Source organism: Vigna angularis, chromosome 8, assembly GCF_016808095.1.
Source record: "Vigna angularis cultivar LongXiaoDou No.4 chromosome 8, ASM1680809v1, whole genome shotgun sequence".
Classification (NCBI taxonomy): domain Eukaryota; kingdom Viridiplantae; phylum Streptophyta; class Magnoliopsida; order Fabales; family Fabaceae; genus Vigna; species Vigna angularis.
This window is the reverse complement of record NC_068977.1, coordinates 6,264,678-6,288,549: the sequence shown is the minus strand read 5'-3', so window position 1 is coordinate 6,288,549 and position 23,872 is coordinate 6,264,678. Positions and strand designations below refer to the sequence as shown.

Sequence of the window (23,872 nt, the reverse complement as noted above, 5' to 3'; positions counted from 1 at the left end):
AACATAAGTTGATTATGATGGAATTATCACTTAAGACTATTGTGAAAAGTAAGCAACAAAAATTAAAAATAAAGTTACAAAGAACTGTAAAACTTCCCAGAAGGTCTGGGAAGGTCACCCATCCCAGAATTACTCCAAGCTAAGCACGCTTAACCATGGAGTTCTTATGGGTCAGGCTACCGAAAAGTAAATGCATTTTGGTGATATGAGTAGTCAAATCAATTCCTTTAAGCTATCCTTCAACCAGATCCCTCTCATTCCGGTGTATGTTCGATTCGTCCATGTACCCCTTCCACCCGAAGCTGCCAGGAGTCTCCGTGCCCGGGTGTCACATGCCCACCAGCTTTTGCTCTGGTTCGTCCTCGAACCACACCTCGAACCACACCGTACTGGGAGAGGCTAGGCTTTGATACCATCTGTAACGTCCCGGCAACTCGCAGGGACCATCGACTGCCCCCATAGATCACCACCAGGCTTTCCAACGCTTAACCATGGAGTTCTTATGGGTCAGGCTACCGAAAAGTAAATGCATTTTGGTGATATGAGTAGTCAAATCAATTCCTTTAAGCTATCCTTCAACCAGATCCCTCTCATTCCGGTGTATGTTTGATTCGTCCATGTACCCCTTCCACTCGAAGCTGCCAGGAGTCTCCGTGCCCGGGTGTCACATGCCCACCAGCTTTTGCTCTGGTTCGTCCTCGAACCACACCGTACTGGGAGAGGCTAGGCTTTGATACCATCTGTAACGTCCCGGCAACTCGCAGGGACCATCGACTGCCCCCATAGATCACCACCAGGCTTTCCAGTGTGCTTTGTCCTCACTCGCACACTTTCCGGGAAAACTTCCCAGAAGGTCACCCATCCCAGAATTACTCCAAGCTAAGCACGCTTAACCATGGAGTTCTTATGGGTCAGGCTACCGAAAAGTAAATGCATTTTGGTGATATGAGTAGTCAAATCAATTCCTTTAAGCTATCCTTCAACTGTATAGTCCCATACCTACACAGTCTCCAAATCCCTCTCATTCCGGTGTATGTTCGATTCGTCCATGTACCCCTTCCACCCGAAGCTGCCAGGAGCCGCTCCTTGTCTGTGCCCCCTGCACCATGCTTCTTGCACCGGCGTCACTCCCCGCCCTCGTCTCCGTGCCCGGGTGTCACAGTAGTAATTTAAAAATAGTGAAATTTGGTTATTTTAATATTAAATATAAGTTATTTATAAATAATTTTGTTATAAATGAGTTTTATTATTTTAAAACGTATCATCTTTTTATAAACTATTTTTCTAGAGTTCTCTACCTTCTTTCTAAGTGTTCTTGCTCTTAAGTAATTTGTTTGACAATCAGGTGTTCAGACGATCACGACGACAAGGTCTACAAATTTAACCAATCAATTTCTATTTTAGAGTAGGTAAGTTTATACTTATTTTTACCTTTTTGCTTCGGTCCATGATCATGCATGGAATCTGTTTTGCATGTATCATTTAGTAGTGTAAGGTAAGGAAAGCTAATTTTACTTGATTTTGTTTGATAGACGAATTCTGAGTTAGATTTGTATGGTGAATTATTGATTGAATTTTGAAAATGTATTTGATTGAAAAATTTAGTATGTGTATTCTGTTCACATGAACTTTGAGACATTTTCTGTATATTGGTAATAAATTATATTTAACTACCTACTTAAACAATAATACTATATTTAATTAATAAAAATAAAAATAAATAAAATTTTAAATCTATTTATAAACTGTACTATGATGTTTAATATGTTATAATTTTATAATATGATAATAATTTAATATATTGTAATTTTATTTATGTAATAGTTTAATATGTTTTTTTGTATTAAAAATGAATATTTTTCAAAAATATATTCATGGGTTGACTCTAGCTCATGGGGTTTTATAGATATTTTGGCTCGATGATTTTTTCTATTAGAGATTTTTTGGTTTTGTGAGTTTTTTTTTGTCCCAATCCATGTGAATTAAGGCCAAATCATGTAATGAAAACCAAATTGACGGGTCTAGTCAGCAAGAGGTGGCAATAGTTGTAGTCATTATTATTATACATAATTGATGATTCCATGGAGACAATAACTCCATGGAGACAATAAGGGTTCTCTTAAATATTCTAACTATGCTCATATTTCACTTATAAACCTCTTTTATTTTCTAATTTGTTTTTCAATTTTATCCTTTAAATAAACATAATTTTTTAAATTAAAATAATTATTTTATCAATTTTACTTTTTAAGTGATTGTTTCTTTAAATTTTTTTTATTTAACCATTTTTTGAAACTTTAACTATTTTTTAATTATAAAACTGTAAGAGTCTAGAAAATCATATTTTAGAATTGGTAGTGTATTTAAAAAAAATGAGATTCAATTATTTTAATATTAAAAGTTTAAAATATAAATAGAAATTTTATAAACGAGTCTCGCTACTTACAAATATATCTTCTCTCTAGAAACCTTTCTCCTAGGGTTCTATCCTTTCTCTGTAGATTTTCTCACATTTTGTTCATTTGTTTAAAGATCGGATATTGCTCAAGTGATCCTTGTAGTGAACTCTTCTTTTTTGTCTTATTAGTTTCTTTACTAGAGTAATTGATTTTCTATTACTTTTCTTGGTCTATCTGTTCTTTCTCTACATGTGACCCTTTTTGGCTCGCATGTAGAGTTTTTGAGTTTTCTTTGTTAGTATTTGTTGATTAGTCATTATAATGGTATATCATGATCATGTTTATGTGGTTCATAGAAGAAAATAGAGCTTTTTGTGAGTTTGAGGGTGTTATAGGATCCTTGAACTATTTGATTCATCTTTCAAGTACGAGAAGCTAATTTCATCATTTTTATGTGATTGATACCTTGTAATTGCTAATTGTATGCTTATATGATATTTTGCTCGTATGATTGAGTTGTGTGATTAGAATTTATGTGTGAAATTGAAATTAGGGTGGTAATTTGGTTTACTTAAATTGTATGATGAAATTTGGGAATGTTGTCTAATTAGTATTACATATGACATTATTTGAATCATTGAAGGTAGTATAATTTGAAATTTGGTATGTTTGGTACCTATAATAGTTGTTGAACTATTTGGCAGAGCTAGAATGGCATAAATCTGCATAATTATGTTATGGAGAATTATGCATATTTGTTGGGCGAGAATATACTCGCTGAGCAAAGTCAAAGTTAGAAAGTTATTGACTTGGTTGTCGTTAACCAAGAATATACTCGTTGGACGAAGTCAAAGTCAAAGAGCAACTGACTTAGTGGTTGCTTGACGAGAATATACTCGTTGGATGAAGCCAAAGTCAAAGAGCTCACTAACTTGGTAATGACTGTGGATTCTAGTGTTTATTTCGCTAGGCGAGCTATCGGGTCATTGAGCGAGTGGTCTTTCAGGCACTACTCACTGAGCGAGTAGATATCCTCGATGAGGAAATTACAGAGCTTGATTCAATTTTGACATGTTCTCTTATGGTATGTTTAATGGGTGATTTTGTAAGTATTTATCTCAGAATGGTTAGTACTAATTCAAGGAGGATTGATTGTGGTTTTGTTAGTGTATGCATTGACATATGGAAGGTCGTTAAGAAGGTATCTTGACTCTAATAACTATTCACACTCAAATGGAGTAGAACGAGTTATGTGGTCAGAGTCGTAAGAGGTCATAGCCACTGAACTATTTTGTCCTAGGTACGAATGAGACTAACTTTGTAAGTAGTAAGTTGATAACCCTTTTACTTTTATGACTCTGCAAAGTATAAATACTACTACAAGTGCACACTTATACTGAAGTCCAATGTCAAAGACATATATCCGAATGGTCTAGTGTCAATTGTTTGTATGAATATATGAATGAAATATTGTATTTTATATATGTTTAGTTCATATATATGACATACTTAAAATAATTTAGGAAAATATTTTTTTTCACTAATTTATCTTTTGTGTTTTGTTGTTCTATAATCACTCCACAATATGAATAGATAATGAGATATATGATGATACGAGACGGAAATGAGTAGTTTCATAGTTTTCTTATATATTTTGTATAAGAGTTGTTTTTGTTTTGAAAAACTCAAATCAACTATATATATATATATATATATATATATATATATATATTATTATATTATATTGAATAACTATAAATAAATAAGCATATTAAATTTCATTAGATCAAGTGAGAAAAAAAAAAGTAAATGACTTGCACGTAACATATTCTGTTTCGTATAGGATCTAACGTCTTCAAGCAGATCTGCACAAATAAGAAATATCAGTTATACAAGAGATTTTTTTATACAAAAATGATTCTTTGACACGGTTAAAGCAAATTACATTCATTTGACACGCGGTGGGACCCGAGAATTGTCAACATCATGAAGGATAGCTTGGTCATTTCAGTTTATGGGCTGGTGCTGAGTTGGCTCATAAAAAAGTAAATGAAACGTTGCGTTTCACTTGCTGCGTTAGTGTCGTGTGTGGGATTTGAAATTTCGAAAGTTGGAGCTAGGGTTAGGATTGAGAGAGAACGAGAGATAACGAGAGAACGAGAGAGATCGAGGGAGAAAAAAAAAGGAGAACTCCATTGCTGCCACCGGAGGCTGGACGTGATCGGAAAAGTTTGTACCAGCGAAGGTGAAGCCGAAGGAAAAGTTCGTACCGGACGTCATCGATGTGGAGCGCGGAAGGTTTGTCCCCTTTCTAATTTCTCCCCTTTGTACCGTTTGAAGAATATAAAGTATGAGTTTGTTCTTCCTTTCTTCTTTTCTCATAATTTGTCAATCTTTCTTTATATTTTTGGTTTATTTTCGGAAACCCTAGACTAAAGGGGGAAATGTCGTGAGAGATAAAATTCTGGATTGGGCAAACCTGTAGGATTATTTACTGTCCTTAGTGTTTTTGGGCTTGCTTTGCTTATTTGCAAAAGGGAATATTGCAATAAATGGATAAAGTGTGAGATGATTAGAAGAAATGGAAAAAGGGTAGTGGCGATGGAGAGCTAGAGAGTGAAAAAGTTGCAAAATGGCACCTACCCAGCACGGTTTAACTGCTCAGCAGCAGCACGAAATGCAACGCAAACGTTTCTAACTCTCTTCGCGCCACTGCTGGAGCTACTTCCCATGAACTGATTCAAATGATTCCCCATTTTCTTATAGTCCGAAAACTCCCTGTCCATGCTGCATTCGCTCCCTCTATGTTCCTTCATTCTTTTCTGTTTGATGATATTTTTTTGCGTTAGAAAAAGGGAAATATTGTCATGAGAGTTGAACATCAGTTTAAGGTGTCCTAACATCCAATATTTTTTTGCGTTAGAAAAAGGCACCATTTTATTTTTAATTTTTGTATTGTATATGTTATTTACCAGCATCCAATGTTTTTTACTCAGTGATAAATTTGCTTTGGAATCCATGACATATATTTTATTTCTATCACTACTAGGTTGCCCTTTCTTGGTCAGTTGTATTAGCATTGTGCATTGTGCCCTCTTTGCCCCTAGATATATTGCGTGATTATGTTGTTTGTGGTTTGTATATGGTGTTTGGCCACTGTTATTTTTAACTCCTTGGATTTTATGTAGAGAATAGTTTCATCTAATTTATGAATTTAAATATAGATTATTCTTTCTCCATTTTTTCTGTTTCTAGTGTCCTTGTGGAATCAGCTCTTACGAAATTAATTGTTTTGCATGTATTACCGTATGACAATTGATGCAGGAGTTAGATTTGACAAATGTTCGTGAACTTGAAGATTGCATGTATTACCCTATGACAAATGTATGTATTCCCTTCCAGAGAGTATTTAATGCTTTCCTACTATCCACACAATCATTATTACCACTATTTTATTTTTTATCTTGTGTTTTTGTAGAATGTTTGATATAATTACGTTAATAAATTGGTTGGTTGAAACGATATTTGATGAATGACAGACAAGATTTTTAATTTTCTAGCTTTTATGGCTTGAAGTCTAACTTGTTTATTTGATGGACATTCAGTACAAACCATAGAGATAGTTGGAAGAGTCATTATGGAGAAACAAGTTTGAATACACATGATGATTTATTATGTTTTTAAAATTAATTTGGTGAAATGCTTTGTCTGACTTATTCAATTGTATACTTTGATGTATAGGTTTATGTACGACATTCATGCAGGACAAAATACTTGGCACATGTGAACACATTATTAACAGATGTGCAAAAGACATTGATACAAACAACTCCTTTTGCATGGCTATTGTCCATTGATGTGGATGCCAAAATGAGTAGGACACTACTTTTAGAATTGTGTAGTAGATGGTCAGAGAGGAGGGGCGGGTTTGAAGTTAGGTCTGTCTTTATTCCATTCACCAAGTTAGACCTTTGTTTAGGTTTAGGGGTTAGGGTTAATGGAGAGATGTTTAAGTTGTTTAAAGATGAAGTTGATTGTCATACTAGGAGATTGTTTGACACAATTGATGTAAGTGTTCATAATGTTTATGAAGAAATTCAAAAGCATATAATGTTTTAGAATCTCTTTTTGATACAATCATTCGAGCTGAACAGTCATTAGCACATGTTGGACGTCCAGTCATTTCATTTTGAATGGCGGAGACATATTTTCCAGCCCTAGAACACACCATCATGAAGTAACATAATTCGTTCTTGTTGTTCTTCCTTGAACTCCTTGTACGAATTCCAAAACCCTTTGATATTGCATATTGTCTATAAAATAACTTCACTTCATTTACAGTTTCAAAAACCATTCCAATTGTTGGAGCGATTGAGAGAGGTTGAACATTGTTCTCATTTAATTCTTCTTGTGTTTGTTCGTGTTGTTCATCAATTTGAATATCATCCAAAGATGTATTTGTATGATCCATGTACCTGATTTTCCTACATTTAATTAATAAAAAATTGATTACTACTCACTGCACTAATTAGTATGGTTCTTCATATTGAAGAAAATGAAATTTTATAATTGTACATAACCAGTAGAGGAAATAACCAGATAGAAATGACAAAATAACCATTTACTGCACATTAAATGTTGATCATCAATGTGATTATCATCCAAATATGCATGTATAATGTCCATGGACTTTGTTTAAGCACATTAATTCAGTAAACCTTTTATTGTTCATTATTGGACTACTTAATATCGTCTTCATTAATTTAAGTTAGTACTTTTCTATATGTCCATAACCAGTTTAACAAATAACCACGTACCAATGAGGAAACAACCATTTACTGTAACGTTAAATCTTTTGAAACGTACACTATGCAATGATTTCTGTCACACCGAACATTACACACCATTGTACCATGTCTATGCATTCAAAGGGGTATAAATTCAAAGATGACACTAAGAACAATATCACAAACACAAAGAAAATGACAAATATAATTTCCCAACAATAAAGGCAGTGAACAACCTTCTGGCCAACTGTAAATGTTTCTTACTTTGAATGAAAAGTTGTAATAACTTACCTATTCAATAAAACTGCAATGGTTGTTGAGATTAATGCACTTCAATAAATGAGTATGAGCTCTCTCCATTCGGTCATCTCCTCTCCTACCAATATTAGGGTTTACGGTTGGGTTTGAACTTCATTGTGTTGGAAACAACATTGTCTCTACCTTTTATTTCAATCATAAAATGAAAAAAGTGTGTGGGTCATTAAGTTTTGGCAGAGGCATTAAATAGACAGTGATTGCATGACTTCTACCACAAGCAATCACATTTAATGTTTCATAAGGGCATTTACGTAATTGCAGAATTCTCTTATTAAAACCTCTGGTTGGGTAGGAATACGAAACATTTCACTGGAACGGACGCACAATATCTGCGCTTCCTGGTATGCCCAATTTTAAGGTTTCATTTCTGTCACCCCCAACTAATTCTTTGGTTATGGATTATATTTGGTTATGGCCACATCCTCTTCATTTTATAATTTTTAGAAGAACAACACCGACCTTCGTTATTGTCTCCCCGATTTTGAAATTTCCCCCCATTGTTAGGGTTACTTTTGCTGCATACATCCTCTGAAATTGTGTTTTTCTCATGCACACGTCATAGGATTTAGGGAATACATCGTTTTAGTTTGGTGAACTTGATTTTTTTGTTCAATTTTATTTGTGTCAACAGCAACCGAGAGCAATGGAGCCATGGGAAGAACTTGATATTGATGAAAGTAATCTTGATAGTTTTATTCGCCGTTGCAATTCTAATGACACTGTCATCCCGGGCCCTGCTGGTGTCATTGAGGCAACTATGCTTAACCGACAAGTGAATGAAAACATTCCAACACAAGAATTTTTGAGTGACATAGCTAAAGCTAGTTTTGATCGTGACTTCACTTCCAATGCTTGGTTATGGGCTGAAAAATTCATTGACATCCACGGTAAATACCCTAATTGGGAATTGATGTTGATAGATTTTTTGTAATTTGCTATTTTAGGAAGATTATCGAAATAGTAATTTCATTTGCAGGATTGTTGATTAAACATGAGGTTGAGCATATCTCAACCCTTGATTCATTGAGAGGAACTTCTAAGTTATCTTTGTTGCGATGTATTGTTAAAGCTTGTGAACATAACGGATTGGGTGACATGAAAATAACAATTCGGGTAGGTTGATGTATATTTACTTTGATGACCATCTTCAAATATTATTGTGATAAATGAACCTCTTTCTTAACAGGATCCAACAGGGACTGTAAAAGCAAGTGTTCACCACAAGGCCATTGATCATCCTGAAATAGGTGTACACTTAAAAGTTGGAAGTGTGATAATCCTACAAGATGTAAGTATATTTCATTTTCATAAACACTTAGCTATTGACCTTATATTCCCACATCAAAATATGGATTCCACCAATAATATTTCTACAGGTTTCAATTTTTTCACCAATACGTGAAACATACTATCTTAACATAACTCTGAGGAATATTGTCAAGGTAAACATTTTTGTGAACAATTTTCTATTGTACTGTTATATATGTTGTAAACTTTTCTATGACTTTAAATGATACTCTCGGATTGTGCAGGTTTTTGGAAGTGATATTGGGGGCCCAACTGATGACCTAGTACGTCTATCAATACCAATTGATACCAACAAGCCTCCAACACGCTCTATTGCTGACATTCTATCGAAATTGATTCCACCTCTTCACAAACCTGAAGGCACTGGATGAAAGAAGAACAATATAAATGCAACAACTTTAAAACTTTCATAATTTCCTTGCCTGTATTTCAGATTTATCGTTGTTGTTTGTAGTGGAATATTGTGCGTGGTTACATGGATGTGTTATTTAGAAAAATTTGTGAACTACTTAACTTATGTTGAACAATTTGTTGTTGCATTAAGTGGTTATGTAATGTTCGTTATGTTGTAAGTTTTATATGAAGTTCATTTGGTGAAAATTAAAAGTGTTTAACTTTATGGACAACTTTATTCGGTTATTTATTGAATTGGTTTTCTACAACAATACAAGTGGTTATTTATTGAATTGGTTTTCTACACCACCACGGCTGCAGCGTCCTCTGGTTTCCTCCCCGTCAAAACTCTCTGGTTCTGGACTGGAGATCTGGTTTTTAAAGACAAGGGTCCAATTATTGAGTCACGGCTGTCTCGCTGGACCAACGTCCAATTTTCTGGACGAGCGTCCACTTCTAGACGAGCGTCTGGACCAGCGTCCTTCTGGATGAGCGTCTGGATGAGCGTCCACTTCTGGACGACCGTCCTTCTGGACGACCGTCCTTCTGGACGACCGTCCTTCTGGACGACCGTCCTTCTGGATGAGCGTCTGGACGAGCGTCCATCTGGTCCAGCGTCTGCACGAGCGTCTGCACGAGCGTCTGGACCAGCGTCCTTCTGGATGAGCGTCTGGACGAGCGTCCACTTCTGGACGACTGTCCTTCTGGATGAGCGTCTGGACGAGCGTCCATCTGGTCCAGCGTCTGGACGACCGTCCTTCTGGATGAGCGTCTGGACGAGCGTCCACTTCTGGACGATCGTCGTTCTGGACGACCGTCCTTCTGGATGAGCGTCCATCTGGTCCAGCGTCTGCACGAGCAGATCGAGCATCAATTTGATATTCTGTGGACGAGCGTCCTCTTGTGCGTGCAGGGGGCGACGACCGTCCTCTTGTGCGTGCAGGGGGCGACGACCGTCAGCTTCCTATGAAATGTGAGTGCGCTCGCTATGTGACGAGCGTCCTGGGCGACACGGTGATGTGCTGAAACGCTGGACGCTCGGTCAGCTGGACGCTCGTCACGTGTACAGAGCGCTCGGTCACGTCATGCATAGGCGCTGATTTGGTTACAATAACTGGTTATGTTGTTAGACCTATGTGGTTATTTCTGAATTTTATTTTGTACAACAATATTACTGGTTAAATTCAATATCAAAGTTTTAATTCTTTGATGCAGTAACTGGATATATGGACAACTTTATTCGGTTATTTACTGAATAGGTTATGTACAACAATACAAGTGTTCAACTTCAATTTCAATGTCAAATATTTTTCGTACAGTAACTGGTTATCTGTTAAGTTTTATATGGTTATTTGCTCAATAACTTTTGTTCACTGCATCTTCTGCTAATTTAGTTAATAGCTTATGTACACAAAATGGACATTGGTCATTTAACACCTCCTGGAACTACATTGGACATTGGTGATACTAGTGCATAAGTAATGCAATTTGTGATCCTTCATTATACATAGTAAACAACTTAAAAAACGATAACAAAAATTGTTTCATATTCTATCATATTCCACCAACATCATTACAAGTTATATCCTACTTCATGACTTCTTCATTTGCTATAGCATTCCACAGTTCTTCATTACTGTACTTCTATGCATATTTCCTTCATGTAATACCCAATCACAAACCGTTTGTTGTCGAATAAGTTGTAATTGCTCCTGCATTGATATTACAGTAGTGAAATATTATAATTAATAACCTGTTTTCAAAAACCATATAAAACAATACAAACATATACTTAAAGAAGACCAACCGTTGTGTAATCGGGCATTTTTTTGCCATCAAATTTAGGTTGGTTGTCCCATAACTCCATATATTTCATCACCAACAAACCACAATCATACCTACACATTAAACTAATATTAGAAGGATCACATATGAGACAACCTAATACATTGGTTATGGATAAGGTCACTAACGTATTTGGTTGAATTGGCAAATCTTCTTTAATGACCTTCAATTGTCGCTCCTTACAATTTGCTTCATTATCTATCATATTGAATAACTCTTGCAAACAACCGACCTTGTAAATTTGTATTCAACACATTCATTAATATTGTACACCTTTTACTCTAAAATAATACTTCCATCAAAATAACAAGTCTACAAAACAACTTCTCTTACCATTGCCTTGTCAATACCATATCTGGTCCGCCTCTTATGACCAAGAGAATCTAAAATGAAAAATTCCCTTGATTGGCAATTGACACAATAGCACCACCAATGGTCATCACTCACAGTAGGCACAAACAACTACAGAACCACAACCACAAACAACAATATAGTGAACAACACATGTTATGATAAAGGTATAGGTTGAAGTACTTACAAATTCAGAAATTAACAAATGATTTAATGAACAACTCTGAGGTTGGAAGAAATTATGATAATCTATTGCTTCCAATAATTATCTCTTTTTTTTAGGAATCTTCATTCTTTCAATGATCGTTGTCTACAAAAATTGCATCAGTAACATTAGTTCAAACATACGTACTTCACCAAGGTCAAACATCAATGAATAATTAATGTACCGCAAAAAATGGATTGAAACAACATCGATTGATCATTCCTGATTTATGCAATTGATTTAACACAAGCATCGCAGTCGCAAACAGCATAACCTACACCAAAAGTTCATAACCAATCACTGAATATCCTTTTCACATTTATATTTCATTATAATAAAATAATGTAGCATTTTTCAATCTTAACCGTTCTATATACTCCTCACATAGTACTTCTACACAACAACTTTCGGGTATTTGAACTTACGATGTTATCAATTTTTGCACGAGGTCGAAAGCATTGCAAGTCTCCTCTGGTTAAGATGTTGTTAGACACCTCCACAAGCGCTCTATATACAAAACAAATTCCTCATAAATTTCAATCATAAAAACATTTATACATAATTTTTTGAATTTTTGGTTCCATTGAGTTATGTATAACTTACACATCAGCATCATTACAAAGTGATGAAGTGCAGGTGGTGTAAGCACTTCTAAAATCAATGTTGTCCTGTCTGGAAGCTCCCTCTATTCCCACATCCACAAAATTGACAATAGCTAAATCATTCATTTTGTCAGCTGTGGATGGTCCCTCCATACCATCATTAAAAGATGGCATTTCATTCTGTACTTGTTCTTCAAGACGTCTTATTTTCATTTGTAACTCATCAAGCCGTTCTGCATGGTTGTCAACTCTTCTCCTCAATACTCTCTGCTCTTCCACAAGTCTAGCAAACTCTACGTTCTCATCATTTGACTCAGGATTACTTTTCCCACCATAAGTTTGTGATTCCTCATTTCATCATTTTGTAATTGCTCTTCAGACAAGTTGCATTCCCACAATATCTTCAAAACAAAATAGAAATTTTAACAACGCTAATAAATCATATTAATCAAAATAACACAACAAATGTAAGCATTATATAAAAAAGTATGGAATTACCTATGTTTGTTGAAAAGTTAATTTGATTTTTTTCCTTTTATCTTTAATAACAACCCAATGAAGAAATCGGGGATAAATACATCGTCCATCAAGATGATACAAATTGATGTGTTCAACAACCCACAACTGTAAAGTTCATTACAATAGTTATATCTCTTTCAAAAAATATCATTATTTATTTTGTAACAGTTAAATAAATGAATGTATAAACATACCTGCAAAACTGTTGCACACCCAGCCATGTGTATAACTTCGTGGTAAGATCTGCTATTGTATTTATTGCATGCCCGATTCAAACTACTTACTATCAAACCATGTACAGCATCACCCCAATTGTATATATTTAGATCATTAATGTTATCTAGTTTACTAAAAGGGACACTGTTTATCACATTACTATTCCTAGGAAAATAAAATGCTCCAAAACCTAACAAAATATACAACCTGCAAAACATGTCAACACTTCTTTTGGATTTAAATGTCTTATGCTTCATCTTTTCCATTATACTTAAAATTGTGATGTCCTCATCCTTAAACAAGTCATTGACAATGCCACCGACATCATTCTCTAAATTAACACTCTCATCAACATTAGGTAAACCTAAAAAAAAACAAACTTCATCAACTCTAAAAGGCACTAAATTCTCCCTAATCCTAAACGCCTTATGAACCACGTCCCACCTACTGATTAACTCTATAAGAATAGGGCTAGAAATAACCATATCATCAACCATATCCACCAACCACTTGAAAGGTGTTGACTTTAAACGTTCCTTTTGAAAGGATGATAGGCAACCGTTCACTTGAACTATATGTTGTGTCTGGACTCGATGCCTAACTCTAAGTGAGGCCTGCAAGTATAAATCAAACCATATGTTACTTAATTCAATACAACAATGTGCATATTTAATAGTAAATTAATAAATATACATCATACTTACCATTTCACTGACTTCTTTGTCCATATCACTATATCCTGCAAATTTAACAAAACAAAATAAAATTGATTGTATAATACTATGTATCTCACTTGACAGTCACATGTTCAAATTAATAAATTGGTTAAATACAATTTATCAAACTAATGCATGCATAAAGTGGAATCGTGATATTAAAATTTGAACATTGACCACTTACTGTACCAAAAAATACAATGTATCTAACTAATGCATGCATAACTAACCATAACACCACTTATTGCACTTTAAAATGTGGACATTGATATTGTATATAAAAACTGCTACAGATGTACAAAAACCGATTTACAAATAACCACATCCGACTAACAAGATAACCAGCTACTGCAGGGAGAATATTGCAATCTGATTTCGTTTGGGAGTGGAAGAAAAGGTTGTCCTGCAAGCTCACTGGCTTAGCAGGTTGTGAAGGGTCTCATTGTTTCTAAGGCTCTCATTGTCTCATTGAATATAAAAAACTTCTACGGCAGTACAAAACCAGATTTACAAATAACCACATAGGATTAACAACATAACCACTTACTGCAGTTCATTACTCAACTCATGCATGCATAAAGGGTCTTAAAAACCCACCTCAGTCAACGGCATAGCGACAAAAACAAACTCAAAAGTGTAAAAAACCACCTCCCCAATTTTAAACCAAATGGACCCCGTATCACGCCTACACCCTAGGGTCAAAATGAAACTCAAAAGTCTCAACCTTTTTACTACTCTGCTTCCTGTCGCACCACACATAAAGCTCCTACATAAAACACGTTACCAGCAAAGCAACCCCAACCCCACCTCCAACATAGAACACATCACCAACAAACCAACCCCACCTCCCATCAACCCAAAAATCAGAGATTGGTCCCCCACAACCCCACATCAATAAACCGATGTAGCAAAAAATTACATTGCGACAAAAACTACACAGCCTAAGACAGAAAATAAAAAATCAAAAACCTGTACCGTAAAATCCGAAGACGAAACGCGCGACACAAATCGATACACCAAGCACACGCCTCCACAATAAACCAATGAAGCGCCTCAATAACGTTCACAACAAACGACTAAGGTGTCTGAAAGATGAAGCTGAGAACCATATGACAGTGGTGGAAATCGAGTTTCTTAAGAAAACTCAAATGGGGATTTCGATTCTGAAAAAACAAACCCTAGTAGGTGTTTTTCCACTTTTACCCTCCATCAGTTTGCAGTTTTTTTTTGAAAAAAGCTTACGTGGACCGTGTCAAATGAGTGTAAGTGACACGTAGGCGTGTCACCCTATTACTACTCTTTTTTATAAGAATAATTTTCTAGCACAACTTTTATATTGTAGAAGCTCGATTAATTTATGTTCTCTTTCTCCAAAAGTACTGTAAAGGATTTACTTAAAGATTTTCATATTTTTAATAATTAAACCTAACTTCAGGAAAATGGTGATGATTGGCTTTAATATTTTCCCAGAAAAAATGAGTTAAAAAATAATTAGGATAATATGAGCAACTTACTCTTAACTAAATAGCAATGTATAGAGTTTACTCCCATTATAATTTATGGAAACATAGAATGCAATTATAAATAGTTCTGCAACTTTTAAAATAATTAAGAAACAACATATTATGAACTTAATTTGCAACTGGGTCAAGAATTTTTCTAATTAAATATAAATAACTTTTGCATAAAATCATTAGATAAGAAAAGTAATTTATTCAGTACACATATCATGATATAAAAATAAGAATAATAATTTATTTAAAATTTGAAAAGATGACACTATTAAAATTAGTGGAAGAAGTCTTACAACCTCTTCCATCTTCCTTTCCAACTTTTATCATTATCATTAGGTCAAATTTATTTCCTCCATAATCTTTATTTTTTAACTTTTAACCTAATTCAGAAACAACATATTCACATTTATGAATTTAATTTGCAACTGGGTCAAGAATTTTTCTAATGTTGACTTCATATAGGAAGTCAGGGCATGATGGTAAACATCTTTGTTTCTTGCCTTGGTAAATACTTTTTATTTTTTTTTTCAGAATCTTACTCTTAGATGTACATATATCTGCTGAATTTTTCTAACATTGTATTGTGTCCTTGTGAACATCTAAAATGAAACTTTTCATTAATACAATGGCTAGTATCTGCTTAAACTTCCTCAACTTATTCTTGATTAGGTTGACTTCATTTATCTTTGGAATGAAGATGATTATTACTTATATGCTTCCTGGAAAAGAGTATCATAGTTTATTGATTTCATTCAGGAAAGAATTGTATGAACTTATGTTATGTGAATGAAAGAAAATGCCATATAGGAAAATTACACTATTGACTACATCAAAATTAAACCTTTATGTACATTGTGAAAAGCATTTCCAGTGTTGTAATATGGGATCAGCAAATTCATCTTGGATTAATGTACTGATATACCCTGATGTGTTTATACTGTTCGTTCAGCATTTCATCAAATCTGAACATTATTAGCTCAATGTTATCTACGGATGCGATCTATAAAGCTGCTCCAAGCGTACAGGGATGGTGGAGTCAAATTTAGTGCTCTGTGGATTCTCTGCGTAGGCAACATAGTAAGCTGAGACACATGCTTGTGGCCATGACATTGCTAACCTAAACTGCATAAGAGAGGCCATGCCAAAGATAAGATGCAAGACTATAATATTATTATACTCATCAATCTGAATGTGTAAAAGTGATTGAGAAAGAAGAGAGTATTACACTTGTGAGAAACAGAAAGTTCTTGGATCTTACCATGAAGTAACCGATCAAGAAAGCATAAATGGATATTTCTGTAGCATAGTTCTTGTGTATTACTATGCTCCAAATTCCACTGACTAGGCTACAGATTGCTCCACCTGCCACTCCACTGAGGAAACAAAAGGAGGCAGTGAGATCCAAATCTATCAGTTCTTCCAAACCAACCCTATTGAAAATGTCCCAAGTGTCAGAAGATGCCTGCACAAACCCCTTGTTATAAACTCCAACATGCACCAGACCCCATCTATTCCCATTGCTCACAAGAAGAGATGCAATCCCCATATAACAACTAACACATGAAAACATGAATTCACCACTGTCTCCTCCAATCAGACTTGTTGACCTTGCAAAACCCCTAAAGAGTGAGATAAAGGGTACAAGGATGGAGCCAATGGAAACACTTCCAGTTAGGTACTTTACTGTGTCATTCAATGCCACTTTGGTGTCCATGATTACTCCACCAGCTAAGTGCATATACTTCACTCTTGAAATGGTGACTTGTAACACGTTCTTGAGAAACTGCAAGGTCCATCCCAGGCTCAGCAGAATCACCAAGATGAAAAGGACACCTAGTTCGGTTCTTTCAATTGCTCTAGCTCCACCAATTCCACACACCATAAAACTGCAATAAAGAATACCAATGAGGATTGATGAAAATGCCAACCTCATGCTTTGGGTAGGAGGATCAGCTATTGAAACTGACAACACTCTGCTGGCGTATTCGAATCTTGGACTAACCCAAATACCATACAGAGATTGAATTACTGCAGAAACCAAAGCAACTACACCAGCTGCAAGACTTGCTGCATATCCCATGTACACAAACAGAATCCCCATTGCACATGTAAGAAGGGGACTCAGCCAAAATGCTTCTCTAATAGCTTTTGCAGGATTCCTAGCAGTGATCCATTGCCATGTGAAACCAATAGCTCCACCACATAATATTGATATGAAGAGTGGAGGGTACCACTCTTTTGGGTGGAAATAGTTGCTGCGAGAGGCATAGAACATGCCATAGATGGCGAGGGAAGTAACCAAAACTGCAATTAGAAACAAGTGAAGGTAAAAAAGAATCTTGAAGACCTTCCTTGCCGGTGTTGTGTTTGTAAACTGCTCAAGAAAAAAAAATGCAGAGTTGATAATCAGTCAAGAAAACACGAGAATGTGTCTGGGAAGAAAGTAAGCTTGATGAAGGAGAAAAATTTGACAAAGGGTGACAAAAGATCGAAACAGAATTGAATATGGGAAAGAAAAACTAAACCTTGACAGCTTGAATTTTCTCTTCATCTGCGACCGTGATCACGTCAAGCTTCAAAATTGTCATGGTGTTTTTGTGTTATTATTAAGTGCACTTTGCATTTCATGCAGGGTTTTCTTCGTATTTTCCTTCGGTTTCTTGCTGCCAATGATGAAAATTTCTTCAGATATTACTCTCAATGAAAAAAACTCTTGCAACCAGATAGTTTATTTATTAGTGTTTCTTTCAAACAAGAGTTGCTTTTTACATCTTTTTTAATTGACATTTTCTTTTGCTTTCTCAGATTCTATTTGTTTCGTCTCTGATTAATAAATTCAGTTTCCCTTTATCTTAAATTTAAATTTCTTAGACACTGTATGAAATTTAAATAAAACAACACAATAAATATATATATTAAATTTAAAATTAATATGCGTTTGCAAATTAATAATAACCAATTATAATTATTAACTATTAACTTAATAAAATAAAATAATATAATAAAAATGCGAGCAACAAAAACCTATTTATGTACGTGTTTTCGTTAGTATTATAATAGGTATTATTTTATAAGTTTCTCAAATATAATTCTTAAAAATAGAAAACTATTTTTTTCTAATTTTTTGTTTTTATTTCGTACGTTTTAATTTATAACAAGATTAATTGTATTTTTTTTAAGAGAAATTGATAGAGAATTTCTTTAATCTATTTGTTCGCATCATAAAGCATTTTCGGAAAAAAAAAATTGAAGCTTGAAAAGTGAGATAAGCATGAATATCTTTAAGGTAGTTCTTATCCACTGGTTGATTTGTTCCAGAGACGTAGTTGTTTTGTAGATATTGAGCAACTTTTGCATGCAAAATAACATTTATTTCTACTTATTGAGGGAAACAATAAATTCATGGAAAATTTGAGAATCTTGAATCGCCTTTTGCTTATTAATTATTATTTTTACTGGCTTGGTTCAATTGCGAAATGCAATATGAAATTTTCAAGACTTAAGTTGGTGTTCTTTTGAGATATTAATCCAAGTTCATTGACAATGAAATTTTTTAACGTATTAATTTGAATTTATTGACCGAGATAAAAGAGGAGAGGAGATTCACCAGTAATAACTTAGGTTTGTAATAAAATAATAAATATTATTGCTAGTGTGATAATATGATGTGTAAGTCTCAGAAGCATTATGAGCAGGAAAACTTTTTTTTAATAACTTTTCATGACAACATTTTGACAATTGTCTAATTGACATCTTTTCATTAATGCATTTAAAATATTTTTAGAAAAATATTTAAAATGAACCAATAAAAATTTTATGTGGAGTTTATTGTTAAAAAGTTGTTAATTTTTAGTCCTTAAAATATTATCATTCTTTTCACAAACACCTTTTGTGCTTACTATCAATGATAGGATTGGTTCATTGGTCGTCGTCGTGAGGTTGGTGAGGTGCTCATTAATCATGATGATGGGTCGTTGTTGGGGTGTAGTGAGCAAGCTGCTAGCAAGTCGCGACTATATATTGTCGTGGTTGTTAGCTACTGTTAGGCGTTGGGTTGGTTGTCTAATCAATGGTTGAGCTGTTATTAGTTGAAAAACGACAACCAACAAGTTGGGGTATACAAAAAAAGTTGAAGTAAGAGAGATAAAAGAAAAATGATTAAGAGAAATGAGAAATAAAGATGAGAGACTTGAGTAAAGATTATTGGATTTTTTGTTTTTCTAATTTTAAAAAATTATTTTAATATTTTTAAACTTAAAATTTAGAATTTATAATATATAAAAATATTTTAATTAAAATTTGGTATAAATTACAAGCACTTCCTATATTGAATAACCTGGTTATTCAATATAGAGAAAGGTGTTATTTTTAACACCAAATAACCTATTCACAAACCTATTTTATAATCATATATATATATATATATATATATATATATATATATATATAATATAATATAATATATTTAATTTATACAAAGTTGTCATAAGTAAGTCAGAAAAGAACGTGTTATCTTCATAGTTAATATATAACCTATTTTATAATCATGATCCGCAATGAATCTAATATTTATTAATCTTTCTTAATATTTATTAGTTAATAATTCATAATTTTTACTTATTTAATATTTACTATTTTACTATTCAAAATATTTTTAGGAATCCTAACCCATTACAAATAATTGTTATAACTATCCGTTGCAATTTCAGTTCAACACAGTTTCAAAAACATGTATAAAATAATAGAATTGTAAAAGCTACCATGCATTCTAAATTTATTATTATTTATTAAGTAATATTTATTACTTGATAATATTTAATTATTTAATATTTAGTATTTAGTATTCAAAACATTCAAGATTTTTAGCGTATAATAAAGGAATTTTGTATCAATTCAGGAATCTGTCACCGCCAAAGTTCCAAAAAAGTATTAAGTTTTCCAGAAAGACCGTCATCCATTGAAAAGTGTTAACTGCATTCTTAGTATATAAGTAATCACTGATTATAGAACACAAACTTATATTGCAAAAAATCAATCAAGTAATTAAGCAAGAAATAAATCAAAGAACAGGTAGCTTAATGTCTTCAGTGATCACAACATCAAATTGTGAACACATAATATATAAGCCAACAATTTATTTTTACATTAATTTATTTGTACAGTAATAAATTTCAACCTAAGATACAATATTTTCAAACTAAATTTATTGAACAGAAGTTTAATTAGAATACTTTAATTAAATAGGTAAAAAGTAAATAATCTAAAAGAGACCATGAAACTACACACAACGGTTAATTAATATATAAACACACTTAACACAACATTGATCAGACCACAACCTTAGAGAAGATCCGGCGAGCAAGCCCATTCTTTTGCTCTAACATAGTTTTCATCAAGTGCTCAGTCTCCACAATCTGATGCCTGTTCTCCTTAGCGACTTCTGGTGCAGTGATAATTGCTTGCCATTCTTGTTCTCCTTAGCGACTTCTTGTTCTCCTTAATACAGGACCCAGATATCTGTGAATTCTTGTGGTGTAATCTGTCATTGCATCAAAACCCAATATCAATCACTACACCTCTGAAACTCCAATTAGACCCAATCAATATCATAAGTGACCCAAAATCTCAAACAATTTAAATTGTCACAATTGAAATGAATCCAGTTCAGCCGAGTTAAGCCAAACTTGACTTGCATGAGCTAATATCAAGCTTTGCTTAAACTCCAACCAATGACTTAAATTTAACACAATAATGTACTTTACATATGTTTAGTTAAAAGTAATTTAGTATTATTTTGATACCAACAAGACCAAGAATAAACTAAACATTAACATATTTAGGTTTAAACTCCTTTTTCATTCCTGCAAATATACAAGTTTTTTCTTTTAATTTGTAAACTTGTTTAAGATCTTTATAATATCCAGATCTTCCATTTTGGTCCTTTTGCTCTAAAAACACTAGGATATCCATCAGGCGTTACGAAATGCTTGTGTAACAATACCAAATGGTGTCAGATAAGCATTTTGTAGCAGAGACCAATGACAGAGACAAAGAAAAAGATTTGAACGTTGCAAGGATCATAAAAAAAATTTACACGAACTAAGAAAAAAAATTTTGCATGTGGTTAAGGTATCTGGGTCCTGTATTAAATAAATTGCTCTCATTGCATGTAATAAGAAAAAAATTTGTACAAGACCCATATTTTAGAAAACACTAGAAGAATACAAAACATTACATAAACATTCCTCGTCGATTCATTCAAAGATTGATAGACAAATAATACAATTTGTTTCGGGTGTTAGGATCGAGTAATTCCAGAGACACTTCTTCACACTTTCTCTTTAGTTGGATAATAATATTCGTCCTTAGTTCAAGTTCTCTTTCGTCAAAACTCCTGACCGGGAATACTTGTCAAAAACACTTCGTTGCTTAAGTTAGTAATTAATCCGGACGAAGTCAGAGCTAAATCTCAAATTCACAATAAACAGGATTATCTATCTCTTAGTTTTGACTTTTATTTATAGTTTTTGAGATAAATCTAAGATTAGTGAAATCCTAATCACGATCCAATCTCAGCTCATTACACTAATTGATACTTACCCTTAACCTTGATTCTTAGTGTCTCTTAATAAGTATCTTGCTGCTGAAACCGCTAGTTTGTCCTCTACCCAGCCGGATGGCCTTTGTCCTTGTCTTGTTCGAATTTTAGACATGCAAGGCCTTGTCTTGTTCGAATTTGGGAGTTTAAACATTCGATGTTGACAGCTCCTCTTTCGTCGGTCTTACGGTCATACAATACACACTTCAATTAAATACAACATATTAAACTCAAATAAAATTAAAATAAAGCAATCTTAAATCCAAAGGACTCAAATGTTTTGAAAATGAAGCATTTGAGTTTCTCAATTACACAGTTGCTAACTAAGGAGGGTTTTTTTGTGGTCTGGAGAGGCACAACAGGCATTTGAAACCCTTAAGGGGGCTGTTTCTCAATTACCTGTGTTAGCAGTTCAGATTTAACTAAATCTTTTACTCTGGAAACTGATGCATCTAGTAAGGGATTGGGGTTGTGTTGCTACAAGAGGGTAGACCCCTTGCTTTTTGGAGCAAAGCCTTGTCAGAGAGAGCCCAAAGAAAACTAGTGTATGAGAGGGAGTTAATGGCTATAGTCCAGGCATTCTAAATGGAAGCATTACCTGATGGGCAATCATTTTGATATTATTACATACCAAAGGAGCCTTAAATTTATCACTAAACCGCGCATGTCAACAGAAGAACAGTTTAAATGGACCTCCAAATTTGATTGGGTATGATTTTGAGGTTCGTTTCAATCCTGACAAAGAAAATCAAGTGGCTGGCGCATTATCCAGAAGAGATTTTATGGCAGTCTGCGTTTCAAATGAATGAGTGGGAGACATGGAAAAAGAAATTCAACAATATATTAAGCTGATTTCTTTAAGGCAAGACTTAATGGTGAATGCTAAAGCTCATGAGGGTTATGAGGTGAGGAAGGAAAGATTATTTTGCCAAGGTAAATTGGTGTTGCTCAAGTATTCTCGTATTTCTTCCATTATCAAGGAGCTGCATGAATCTCCCCTAGGAGGTCCCAATGGTTATTTTCGGAGTTTTAAAAAGGTGGCTTGAGTTGTATATTGGGAGGGCATGAGGGAAGATATAAAGGAGTTTGTCATGCAATGTGAGGTATCTCAACGCAACAAATCAGAAACATTAGCCCTTGCTAGTCTTTTACAACCATTGTCAATCCCTACTCAGGTTTGGTCTAATATACCCATCGATTTCATTGGTAGGTCACCCAAAGTACAAGGAAAATATATTATTTTGGTTTATAGTAGATAGACTCACCAAATATGCCCACTTCTTTTCTATGGCTCACCCTTTTAATGCAAAAGATGTAGCCCAATTATTCATCATTGTGAAACTACATGGATTTTCTTCCACCATAGTTTCAGATCGTGACAAGCTGTTCATGAGTAATTTCTGGAGAGAATTATTTCGGCAAGCGGGCACCAGGCTTTGGTTCAGGACCACTGTTTGGAGACCTGTCTACGTTGTATGATAGGCACTTATCCTCGGAAAATGGCCACAATGGTTGTCATGGGCCGAATTTTAATTTAATACCAGCTTCTACAAAAATGTATCCTTTTAAAGCGTTATATGGTCGTGATCCTCCATTACTTTTGAAGGGTGATACTATTCCATGTAAAGTGGAAAGTATTAATCCACTCTAACAGGAATGTGATGTAATATTACAGGAATTGAAACTGAATTTGTGTAAAGCCCAGAATCAGAATAGGGTGCAAGCTAACAAACACAGGAGAGATGTGGAGTATCAGATAAGGGATTGGGTATATCTAAAGTTACAGCCATATAGATTGAAATCCTTGGCAAGAAGGCACAATGAGAAGCTCAGACCTAAGTTCTATGGACCTTACCAAATCGTGGCATGAATGGGATCGATAGCACACAAATTGAATCTGCCTCCTCATAGAAGAATCCATCCGATTTTTCATGTGTCTCTCCTTAAACGTGCAGGCCAGCCCACTACTGTTGTCCAGGCCTTACCTTCTATACTCACCGAAGAACTGTTTTTAGATGTCTCTCTAGAAGCGTTGCTGGAAACAAGGACAAATGATCAGGGCGTAATGGAAGTTTTAATCAATTGGCAACAGCTTCCAGCC

General features: G+C 34.3%; 1 protein-coding gene and 2 long non-coding RNA genes across 3 annotated transcripts; 1 reads left to right on the top strand and 2 right to left on the bottom strand.

Moving 5' to 3' along the window:
- The first annotated feature begins 8,725 nt into the window (after window positions 1-8,725).
- LOC108332627 (uncharacterized) lies at window positions 8,726-9,120 on the top strand. The gene is made up of 3 exons (XR_008244690.1): window positions 8,726-8,792; window positions 8,881-8,946; window positions 9,037-9,120. It is a non-coding gene; the product is annotated as an uncharacterized LOC108332627 (long non-coding RNA).
- A 6,878-nt stretch (window positions 9,121-15,998) lies between these two features.
- Window positions 15,999-17,901, bottom strand: LOC108345344 (protein PNS1). Its single transcript, XM_017583941.2, has 3 exons — window positions 17,699-17,901; window positions 16,432-17,547; window positions 15,999-16,295 (listed from the first exon to the last, which is right to left on the bottom strand). The coding sequence occupies exons 1-3, from the start codon at window positions 17,759-17,761 to the stop codon at window positions 16,161-16,163; spliced, it is 1,314 nt and encodes a 437-aa protein (XP_017439430.1). The 5' UTR covers window positions 17,762-17,901; the 3' UTR covers window positions 15,999-16,160.
- Window positions 17,902-20,423: 2,522 nt separating this feature from the next.
- On the bottom strand, window positions 20,424-23,694 carry LOC128193488 (uncharacterized). The gene is made up of 3 exons (XR_008244748.1): window positions 23,627-23,694; window positions 21,774-21,975; window positions 20,424-20,712 (listed from the first exon to the last, which is right to left on the bottom strand). It is a non-coding gene; the product is annotated as an uncharacterized LOC128193488 (long non-coding RNA).
- Window positions 23,695-23,872: the final 178 nt, after the last annotated feature.